At 45.9% G+C, this 12203-nt stretch overlaps 1 protein-coding gene across 1 annotated transcript in view; it reads right to left on the bottom strand.

Moving 5' to 3' along the window:
• Positions 1–12203, bottom strand: part of LOC137422898 (tyrosine-protein kinase HCK) — an 81951-nt gene that overhangs the window by 26428 nt on the left and 43320 nt on the right. The window contains exons 7-9 of the mRNA XM_068109544.2: positions 9267–9416; positions 6105–6257; positions 3440–3619 (exon numbers count right to left, since the gene is read on the bottom strand). Coding sequence (XP_067965645.2) covers positions 3440–3619; positions 6105–6257; positions 9267–9416 — 483 coding nt within the window. The remainder of the gene's footprint in view (positions 1–3439; positions 3620–6104; positions 6258–9266; positions 9417–12203) is intronic.

The raw sequence follows: 12203 nt of genomic DNA, 5'->3' as shown, positions 1-12203 counted from the left end.
CGGGCGTCGAACGGTGAGGAGACCGCGCGTCGAACGGGGAGGAGACCGCGCGTCGAACGGGGAGGAGACCGCACGTCGAACGGGGAGGAGATCGTTCGTCAAATGGGGAGGAGACCGCGCGGCAAACGGGGAGGAGACCGCGCGTCGAACGGGGAGGAGACCGCGCGTCGAACGGGGCGGGGACCACGCGTCGAACGGGGAGGGGACCACGCGTCGAACGGGGAGGGGACCACGCGTCGAACGGGGAGGGGACGACGCGTCGAACGGGGAGGGGACCGCGCGTCGAACGGGGAGGGGACCGCACGTCGAACAGGGAGGAGACCGCGCATCGAACGGGGAGGAGACCGCAAGTCGAATGGGGAGGGGACAATCAACGGGAATGCGAAGAAATACGGGTTAAACAACACAAGTTTGATATTCAGATTACCAACATGTTTTTTTTTTTGTTTTTTTTTGTATACATAATCGAGGCTCGTGAAAGAGCTAACATTTATCACACAAACAAATCAAACAGACAAATAAACAAAGTGTATAAAAAGGGGAGCGGTAGACAAGATGGGGGGAGAAGGGGAAGCACATAAACACAACATTTGTGAGGGACATCGGGAATGTGTGGGAGGGAGAGGGCTTGGGGGAAGGCGGCGTGGGAAGGGGGAGGGGGGTGGGTGAAGTATAAACACAAGGACACCAAGGACTTCCAGGAAAGAAGTTCGTATTTCAAAAAAGAGGATTTGGGGTGAAATTTGTGGGGGTAGAACAGATCAAGGTTTTGGATGGGGGAAGATAGGAGATGGTGGTGAACAGCTGTTTTAAAGACCTGGAGGGAGGAGTGGGATTGAAGGGAGTGGGGGAGTTTGTTCCAGAGGCGGAAGAAAAGAGGAATGAAAGAGTGAAGGTGAGCAGAGAGTCTTGATTTTGGCAGTTTCACCATAAGAGGGTTGCGGGCAGATCTTGTGCTACCTTTAGGAATATTTGGGGGACAGAGCCCAGAGAGAGCTGGAGGAGCAAGGCCGGAGAGGAGTCGGTAGAAGACTGTTTGTTCAAAGGGACTTTCTCTGAATTTGATGATTGTTGGAACTACGATGTTAATTTTCACCAAATCCTGGTCTCTGTTTTTACATTTCCCATCTGGCGAATACTATGAGAGCTTATGTTCTTTGCTATGTACCATTCAGAAATAATGTTCACGTTTGCCATACACAGAGCACAAGTGAGTGTGACTGAAGCACCACAAGCACCGCACATGGACGCATCGAAAATGATATCTCCACAACATGGAAGCAAAAGCAGCAATTTACAGACACTTTGCTACAACTTCTGAGTTTGATTCGTTTGCACTCTCCAAACTTCATCAAACTTTCTGCAGAATCCACAAAATCGATATGCCTGGACTACAGAATGGAAATGGAAACACCTCAAACACAGAGCAAGACGGGAAGGGAACTGGAGTGTATGAATAGGCCATTAGGGCCAATCAACGTCTGCACATTAGTTGCCAACATATGGTTTTGTCTGTGCTCTATCCTTTCAAATGCTGAGCATCAAGCAAGGAAGGAGCATGTACCATTTTTAAAGAGTTTGGTGTCACCCTGCCAGGGTTAGAACCGCCGACCTTCCAGACTCGGATCAGATACTCCAACGATTACAGAACCGAGTTTGATTAAACTCTGCCAATAACCACCTTTAGAGGCCATTTTTTCCCCGCAGGGCGGGGGTTGGCCTTTTTCTGGAACCATGGCCCCCTTTCTGAAGCAATGTTTTACGGCCGGATGCCCTTCCTGCCACCAACCCTGTTAGTCGCCTTTTGCGATACACAGGGAATTACCAGTGAACTGGTACTCAATTTGTCGACCTCAGAAGGATGACAGGCTGAGTCAACCCCTCTGGCGTTAATTGAGCGATTTCCCGCGATTCAAACCCAGGATCCTAGGATCCCAAGCCGGCACCCTAACTGCTAAGGCAACACCAGGCTTTGATTAAACTCTGACAGCACCACAAAAATAAACTATTCCACTGCCCCTGTTCTGGAAGCTGGAACCATAGGGGCAGCTGAACTATCATATTAAAGGAATACTACACTGTATTGAGGCTCACGCTGGTGGACAATTCAACCGATTGGTTGATTCAAGCAAAATGTGTCACAAAGATAGGGACAGTCAGACAGAAAGACAGACACAAAACTCTTGGGGACTCTCTAATGAACAGGAAGACAAACTTCAAGGCCTTGTTCGACTGGGTTTGCCCACAATGATGCTTATGTTTTCAAAAACACTTTTGGCCTCAATATCAGCCATGATCTTTCTTGGGCAGACCATATTTTCAAGAAAGCCTTCCAAAGCCAGCTGCTGACTGGCCCAATGTGAGCTTTTGACAACCTCCAACGCCTTCATCTGCAGCTTGATGGAGTACTGCCATCCCCTGTGGGCTGGCTCCCCTGCATTGCACCTTGCTCACCTTGATGCCATGGAAACCAAGGTCTTAAAGGTCATTGGAATCTCCCATGCTGAGGCTGAGTCTAAGGGCCTATCACTTTCCCATCGCAGACAAGTTGGTGGTCTCCGAGTATGCTACGGCCTCCTTTTTAATGATGCACCCTCTGCCCTCTCTAGACTCTGTCCCTCCCAGGTGTGTGCAGGGCACACAAGGTCTGCCAGTAACCCTCTTCCTGTTAAACCCACAAAATCCAGGCTCACTGCTCACTTCCACTCATTTGTTCCTCTTTTCGCTCACCTGAGGAACCAACTTTTCAAGGATTTCAAGACAGCTTTTCACCATGACCTCAGGTCATCCCCATCGATACTCAAGACCTCTTCTACCCCAAATTACCCCATTTCCATGCCTTCCCTTTTCCACGTGATTGTAAATTTTTCCTCTTTCTCCCTCACCCCTTTTCGCTGTTTAGTTGTCGGTTGATTCGTTCCTTTTCTGTTTCATTCCCACATTTCCCTTCCTCTTCCTCTTGCATTTCATTCATGGTGCATGCAGCTTGTTCACCTCCCATGTGCAGTCCCCTTCGTCTCGCTCTCGCTTCGACTCTTCGCCCCGGATCAGGTATACAAATAACACGCTACTTTTTGTCTTGTCTTTTTGATTCTTGTCTTATATATATGCCGTATATCGCTGCTGTTTGTTTTCTTGATTCTTGTCTTTTTGCAATTGTTGTTTTCATGTATTGTTATGCATTATGTTTTCCACTCTGTCAAAGCGCCTTTGGGCTTCTGGAAAAGCGCTATACAAAATAAATGAATTATTATTATTATTATTACTTTTGAAGATTTCCTCAGCTCTCTGCTCCAAATAGCCACCATGTACCACAAGATTGACGCCGCCATGCCAACTCTTAAATTCTACATCTATGACAAGTTTGACTGGATTCGGTCTGCACAATACAGCGATTTGATGAAGTAAGCAAGGGAAGGGGACTCCATTCGAGCCTCACCATTTTCCATGTACTCTGTGATGATGCAGATGGGCTCACTGCTCACCACCGCAAACAGGCGCACCAGCCGCGGGTGCTGCAACGTCTTCATGATGTTTGCCTCGGATAGGAAGGCCTCAGAGGACATTGTTCCGGGTTTCATGGTCTTGACAGCCACCTTGGTCCGGTTGTTGTGAATTGCTGGTGAAGACAAATGTTACACAATGGTGATTCGGTTGTTTTCTGCACTTGATGTTCATCGGGCTCCATCCTGAAAAAAACAAACATTGTCTTGCTGTCTTGTGGCCAAAACATCATCACCATCAACTTCAGAATAAATTGCTCCATCTCCCCTCGTTTCACCAATGTTTGCTTGTTTTGTACATCCATCCATGTCGGAGTTTTTTTTTTCCATGTCACATTAATTTCCACAATTCCTGAACAGCACACAGACTCCTTTCTGGGAATCTCATCCAAATCCACATAGCATCATTTCTGATCATCTTCCAAAAGCACATCAGTTGATCAAAATCAAAACACGGATCATCAATGTGAGTTTCACAGGTAACAAATCACAAGAGTTTGTGTTTAATTCCTTTGCAGCTTTTATGTTATTTTATTTTATAGTTTCCCAATGGGCAAATTAACCCCACCAGTGAGGAGTTTAATTTTAAATCTCTATCAAAAGAAGGAAAGTGATCGTGCAGGTGGGATGTGAGGATGTGCGGGTGAAAATATGATATAAAAGGGACGGAAGGTACGAGGTGAATTTCAACCATAAACTGCATTTACCGTACTAAAACACACCATTTGGTGCTTGTCTGTCTGTGATGATCCGACTATGATGCATCCAGTCATGACTTATCCCAGGGGGTACTAAGGGTCAGATGACAGGGGTTGTAGCGACATCATTTGCCCCCCTGCATGAGGGGGTTTTCCACCTTGGCCAAACTCCGGGTTAAGGTGTATAATAAATAGCTTATCGTGGCATTTCATGGGGCACACCTACAATAAGTAAACAAGAACGTGGTCATAACCTCAGACACGACATGGACACTTTTTGCCTTCTCCATTCACTCAACTCCCTCGTCCTTGCTGTAGAAGGTATAATGAAATTCATCTCCGAGGGTCTTCACTGTTTGGTTCAATATCAATTATGAAGCTGATGGATGACTGGGTCTAGTTTCAGGCAACTAGTGCATCCACTCTGTACAGGAAAGGCAGGAAGGATTATGTCATTATCCTCTTTCGGGTTATATAGATGACAGTCGATCTAGGCTCGGGCCTCAAGATTATGTGGGTGTATTCAGTTACCAGGTTTCCACCCTCACACTCTGTGGTAATAAACCTTTTGCTCATAAAAACGTGTACGTGATCATTCAAGGTACGGGACTTTGCCATTAAGCGTGCCTGGATCGGCTTTAAAAATCTGGTAGCGGACCGATTGGGAAACATGCATTTAATGCGCATATCAAACGCGTCGAACGCGTCGAACCCTAACTTCAAAAATTCCGTAACCCTATTTTTTTCTGGAGATGTGTACAGGCTTGATTAAATCTTACTAATAACTAAACACTCCACCTAAACAAAGCCAATGGAAATCTGACATAACAAAGATAGGCAGTGTTTCATCAGCAGAGGCCTATACATGTCAAATGTGTTAGGCCCACCAGGAAAGAAGATGGCGGTCATATCATTTCGTCGTGGGACTATGGTGGGTGGAGTCAAGCGACATATGTGGGTGTGGTCCGGCAGCTGTCTGACCAATGGCTGTACATTTCAAAAATCAACCCCCAACAACAACAACAGCAACGCAAAGCTATTGTAGACATGCAACAGGTCGCAGGTAAAAATATTCAGTAAATTCTGTCCAACATCCGATTGCCTTTTTAAACAGTAGCTACTGTTAATTTAACACTTAACTGAAAGACATTTAGAGGAAAGCCGACATCTCTGAGGCATTCTATGCTTATTGCATCCCCTACAAGATAAGGAATCAGTCATCTCGACTTGCTGGGCCTCCAGGTAGGCCGTCAGCTGGGCTGCAATGACCTTCAGCCAATGAAGGTGCTTAAATGAGTCTTCATGCACAAATGATGCATCCCATTGCCAGTCCAATTTTTCTAGCCAGCAGATTATATGTGCATTGTAAATCGATTGTTTATAACTTGTATCTTGGGGCCTCATATGGGATCTGTCCTGGTTATGGCTTCAAGTGTGACAAGTGATGCATATTGGGAGTCATTGCTCCCAACATACATATGGCTCAATTGATGCATAACGACATTAATAATGGTTGCCAGCATCGTTTAACCTTGCCTGAGGGTAATTTGGAGAAGTTATAGGGAGGGCTTGGTGATTGTGAATATGACAGCTCCAAAGATTTGCACAGGAGTAAGGACCAATATGGCGACCGCATGAATTTTTTTTCAAAGTCGAAATTGTGGTTGTCATCAGACTTTTCATACAAATGTAACTTAACTATGTAGATACACATACACATGACGCCACACTACCCCCTGGCTACTCCCATTCATAGTGGATGTTTGTAGTGGATTTCAATGTGAAAGCTAAATGGGAATACCAAGTAATTGCAGCGAAAGGTTGGATATTGAGAATTGGGGAGACGGATCGTTTGAAGCACAATGAAGAGGAAAAACGAGGGATGACAAGGAAGAATTCTTACCCAACCAGACCTCTCCAAACTGGCCAGCCCCGAGGCGCTTCTTCATCAACAACGAGTCTCGGGAGATTTCCCAGGCGTCCTTCTGCCACAGCTGGCCAGGTCGCTTCGTGTTGCACGGACGTATGAGGCGATGGCAAAGGCCGTCCGAGTGCTCTGTTTATGGGATGTCGGAATAAGAATAAATAAATGAAAACATCAGGTGGAGCTGAACATACCTTTACAATAGCAACGTGCCGATTTTATTGGCCACAAACCGATCTCGATGAAGGACTGTGTGACATGTCCGCACAAAGTCTTAATAGACCCGCTCTGAAGGGAAATAGGTGCATGTGCTTGCGCAAGCAAACTTGACCTACAAAATGTCCTTTTACCTTCACACTAATTGTGAAAAGAGCACAGATGGACGATAAGCTGGGAATGGCAAAGGTAAAAGCAGTTTCTGGAGTGCATGGAAACAATTGCCAGTCTCCTCATGTTGCATTAAGAAGTTGCATTGTGAATTTTCCATGTTTGTTTGTCACTGAAACGGCACCACCAGTGAAGCACTCTCTCTCCAGAAAGCCTCTTGGCAAATTGAAAAATAATATGGTAATTTGCTCTTGCTGCTTCTGCTTAGAACCACCTTTAGAGGCCATTTTTCCCCGCAGAGCAGGGGTTGGCCTTTTTCGGGCACCGTGGTCCCCTTTTTGAAGCAATGTTTTTTGGCCGGATGCCCTTCCTGCCACCAACCCTGTTAGCCTCTTGCGATACACAGGGAATTACCAGTGAACTGGTTCTCAATTTGCCGACCTCAGAAGGATGACAGGCAGAATCAACCCCCCTGGTGTTAATTCAGCGGTCGACCAGGATTTGAAACCAGGATACTCGGATCCCAAGCCGGCACCCTAACCCCTTAGCCAACACCAGGCTTACTAGCTTAGAATGCAAGTATTTTCACAAAAAACCCTTTGTCGTCGTTCATCGTCAAAAATGTTTGAATACTTTATCCACAATGTGGTATTCTATGATTTGAGATTATATTTTTACTGGTTCAGTGATGTTTAGCCGACCTGCGCCCCCATCTTCCGCCAACTGCCCGCCCTGTATACAACCGCCTGCGCCCCCAACCCCATCTTTCCCTGCCTGCATCTGCCCCCATCTTCCACTGCCTTCACCCTCCCCCTCTTCCTCTGCCTGCACTCACCACCCACTCTTCCTCTGCCTGCACTCCTTTTTAGCCCGTCGATTACTTAGACATTCCTCACCTTCGAATAGGGTTTCCATCTCAGGCTATAAGCACTATCAGAGCACGCTTGTTTGATGGCATTCTAAGCATTATGGTCCGATTTGGCCTACATCATCAAATATCTTCTTGAGCGTTTCAATTCAAGAACAGGAGGGAGGTGGTAGAAGACAGACCACCGACATCTCTGCGATGGGAAAGTGATAGGCCCCAGACCGAGCTTCAACGCGGGGGATTCCAAAGATTTTGAAGGCCTTGGTGTCCATGGCATCAAAATGAGCAATATGTGAGGGAGGGGAGCCAGCCCAGAGGGAACAGCAGTACTCCATCAAGCTCCGGATGAAAGCCGTTGCACGATGTAGGATGCCCAGTCAGCGACCGGCTTTGGAGGCCAACTTTGAAATGTGGTTTGTCCAAGAAAGATCATGGGTGATGGTAAGATCCAGGAGGTGGAGTGACTGAACTTCCTCAAGAGGATTGTTAAGATTATTTATATGGGAGGGTTTGGCAGTTGGTGCTGTTGGAGAGAGATATAGTGAGAGTGTGAGATTTGCCAGGATTGAAATATTTTTTCAAAGTGTTTGACCAGCTTGTGATTTTGTCAAGGTCTGAAGGGAGGGAAGAGGATGCTGCCTGCCTATCTGAAGGATGATGGATGTCACGGCAGATGGTGAGTAATCAGTAAATAGATAAAGGGGATTTTCCAGAGAGTCAGACAGGTCATTGATTAAGATTAGGAGTCGGACAGGGCCCAGAACACTTCTTTGGGGCACTTCAGCCTTGCCAGGAAGAGGAGATGTAAGGATTCCGTTGAGAGCCACACATTGGCTACGAGTTAACAATCCATGGAGTCAAATGTTACATTTACAACATAACCCGAGTGCAAACATGTAAAAAGAAGAAAACCTAGAGCAAATACAAATAAACAACAACAGAATTTTTTCAAATACCAAAACTGATCTGAATAGAAATGAAAAAAATTTTCCCCCTTTGTTTGCGAAGAACTCGACACGACGGATAAAGAGAACACATAGTAACTGCACCGAGATACCCGCACGTGGTTATAAACTTGAATTGTATAATGGTAGCTAGGCCATCGGTACCAGAAACGGTAATTATACGCATTAGAGAATGCAGAAATCGATTTTTAAAACCTACGTCCATCTTCTAACCACACAAGCCTTCCTGATGGGATCCCACCTTCTTTGGCCTACCAGGATTGCTCGGAGGTAGCACACTCTCCTTTGAACCTGTTAGCCCGAGTTCCTTTACCCACTCGACGATAAAACCCCATCCAGGTGTTTCATCCAATAGCGCACCATCCTTTGCTGCAACATTACGCTGGGTATTCTCCGACTTCCTGGTGGATGTCAAGGATTCCACGGTTTTTGTTTTCGTTTGTTTCCCAAGAGTGGGCCATGGTGTGCCGGCATGCCATGTTCCAAATTCCTTCCCCCGACAACTGCTGCTGGGAAAGCGATATGGCAGACCAACTCTCTTGCAATGAGATTACCATCTGGTCAACATTTGGGGTCAGTTCATCACAGGGCTTTGACTCTTTATGCCAGGGACCTCTCCAAGCAGTGAGGAGTCCACAACCTCGGTTGTCCAAAAATCACTCAATCAGGCAGTGCATTATCCTCTTCATAACTACACACCTGTTGGTTGCAGGTTACCTTACAATCTCGAGTCAGAGGCCTTGATCATATACTGCAATACCAGAAATAAATTAAGATTACCAATCATCATCAGACATTATCAAAGAGCAGAGAAGCATTTCTAGATAGTTGTACAGCCATATCAGAGGGTCCCGGCCTCGTACAAGCTCACACAGGTAATTTGAGACACTCGATCACACAGTCTCAATTTTTGGAATTGCAGACCAGATGCATTTTCTGAACCACTATGACATCAGAGGGTCTGCTCACACTCACACTCACCACCATAATGGCTGGTGAGACTCAATAAAGAGTCGAAGGTGATGCGGCTCGAGATGAAATATGCCCCGCTGGAATTACTTCGGATCTTGTAATGTTTCACAATGTCCCCAAGGATGGCTTCGTGGTCACGGATGGAAAGAGAGTAGGAATCTGAGGGTGGAAAAAAAACAAAAAAACATTGCCACCTGATCATTTTGAGGCCTTCCTGATTGCAGCGCAACATGGGAGGTTGGGATAGGGAGGGACACGAGGCAGACTCGTTTACTGTACGACATTTGTCACAAGCTTTGTTCAACAAGTGCCAGAGTGCAGCAACTTTTATGACAAAGTTCCGTGTAAGATGTCAACTCGAAACAGCTGATGACCCATTGGAACAAAATGTGAGGTCTTAACATGAGAGTGCAGCACTCTTCCAGGACACCTCAAATGAAATTTTACCTTCATCGGGCCATCATGAAAATCAATTACGTTTCGATAAATAAATAAAAATTTACAGTTACAACTCTCAACATTGCTCATGGGGTCGAGGATTGTGCACAGGAAATGGGGGGAGGGGTGCCTATGGAATTGTATGGTAGGTAGAAGATTGCTTATATACAGGTATTGGAGAAAAAAAATGGAAACACCTGGGTGAATGAGGGACACCAAGCAACGGCTTCCACACATGTGTCGTCCACATGTTAATCTAGCAAATAACCTCCCAGCATGCTTAGGGTGATGTATAAATATGCTGCACAGGCCTGGTTATCTATAATTATGGCTAGCTTGGCTGCAAGGGAGACCCTCCCCCCCCCCCCCCTCATCCACAATACCCACATCCACAGAGCACATGTGGTCACCCAATGGTTTGATGAGCATGACATTGATGTTATCCATACTGTACGTCACAGCTTTCTAAGTCACCAAAACTGAGCATTTCTGGGCAACCCCAATTGAGCATTTCTGGATATATTCTGGAACGACGCCTGAGACAGCGTTTTCTACCTCCATCAAACAGGTGTGAGTTGATAGACTTTCTCATGGAAGAACGGTGCTGCATCCCTCCTGCAGAATTCCAGACGCGAGTGGACTCTATGCCACGGGACATACAGGCCAGACTGGCCGCACGTGGTGGTCCAACGCTTTATTAAGCCATTTTACATTGGCGTTTCCATTTTTTTTTGTCCACTACCTGTATCGAGGAAAATGATGAAAATCAGTAATAGCTTAAATACAAGGGTGGATGGTGGAAGAAGTTTGGGAGGAGGCAGGTGGAGTATGGAGGAGGGTAGGGGAAGGTAGGGAGACGATGGAGGAGGGGGAGGGGAGAGGCAGGAAACGATATGGTTTAAACCTCGTAATATCAGAATTATTTGTTTTATACAAGACAAATGGCTCACTAATGAGCTTCAGGAGACGTCATCTGCATTACTCACCAGGTCCAGTCGATTTAGTGGGCCCAATTTATGAAAGGCGTTGAGCGAGAGTTTTGCTAAAACATGCCTAACCCCTAACTCCTTACAAAAACATTGGTGTACGTGCACAGCTAATTACACGTCTAGACAGCAAGAAGGGACATTCAAAAAAAATATCTCCTGTGCATGCTGAACTACCCTTGTGTTCTTAGGAGGAACCAAGTGATGCTCTAGAAAAGTTCATATAAAGGGGCGCCCTACATCTATATGATAATACCGTAAGGACTCGACTTTGTTATCCCTTTTACGCCGCACCCAGTGACCCGATGCCCACGGCACTAATGCATTTATCCATCTACGAACCGCGCTCTTTGTTTATCACGTACAGCCATACTCGAAAAATCTGAATTCGCCGACTTTGGGACCCAAAAGCATCCGATTATCGGCCGATACGACGCCATCTTACGACACCATCGTATTGGCGTCTGGGCGAAGGCGATGCGAGCCGTCCGCTGATTTGACAGTCGAGTGGTGTGATGGGTGGTGTGAACCAAATGGTCTTTTTATTCCCTTGAACATTTTAAATTAGGATATATAAGGAAACGTCTTTATCATCATTTTAATAAAGTTAAATGGAGTGACGTTGCGATACTCGGGGTGCGTTGCATAAATCCTCGTAACTCAGAGAGGTGTAGCAGGTCGCAGGTGGCGAGACGTAAGGAAGCTTAAAGATAACGAGCTGAAAACAGACGAACGATATCCCTTCCGTGGATGTTCCACGGGTTTCACGTCTTTATCGTCATTTTAATAAAGTTAAATGGAGTGACGTTGCGATCAGTGAGTTGTATACGAAGAGATAAAAGGATGGCATTGACTTCGAGACGGTACGTGATAGTTGGCTGCGGCTGGCTGATGCCACGTTTTTTTTTTTCTAAGTGCCATGGATGCTGATGGACATAATAAAGGTATCGGCTGATCTCTCATCGTAATATTACCCGATGGAAATGAACTGTTTCTTTGTTTGTCATTTCCTGTGCAATAATGTCAAATTGATAAGTCAGACATCCTTTTCTATGGACAGCTGCTCTCCTTTTTGATGGCATCGTCTATTGATATGCATGTTCTTCTTTCATATAATTTTACACTCACAATCAGTATTTCAACTCTTGCAGACATTGGAAAGGAAGTTGACTCACAGGCCAACTCTCTGGCTCAATCACAGGCCGACGCACAGGCGATGTAATTGTGAGTAGCATTTTTGCACAAGTGAAAAATTGATCTTTCTTCCTAACTCTTACTCGGACAAGCAAATCCCCTATGCCATCCATAATGGTACACTCTATCCATACACCACATCCTCCCTTCCATGGATGTTCCACGGGTTTCGGCTAGTCTATATAATAATAGCGTAAGGACTCGACTTTGTTATCCCTTTTATGCCGCACCCAGTGACCCGATGCCCACGGCACTAATGGATTTACGATCTACGATCCGCGCGCTTTGTTTATCACGTACAGCCATACTCGAAAAATCTGAATTAGCC

This window comes from Myxine glutinosa, chromosome 3 (assembly GCF_964187855.1).
Source record: "Myxine glutinosa chromosome 3, kmMyxGlut1.1, whole genome shotgun sequence".
NCBI classification, from domain to species: Eukaryota; Metazoa; Chordata; class Myxini; order Myxiniformes; family Myxinidae; genus Myxine; species Myxine glutinosa.
The sequence above is the reverse complement of the archived record's forward strand: the minus strand, read 5'-3'. Positions and strand labels throughout refer to the sequence as shown.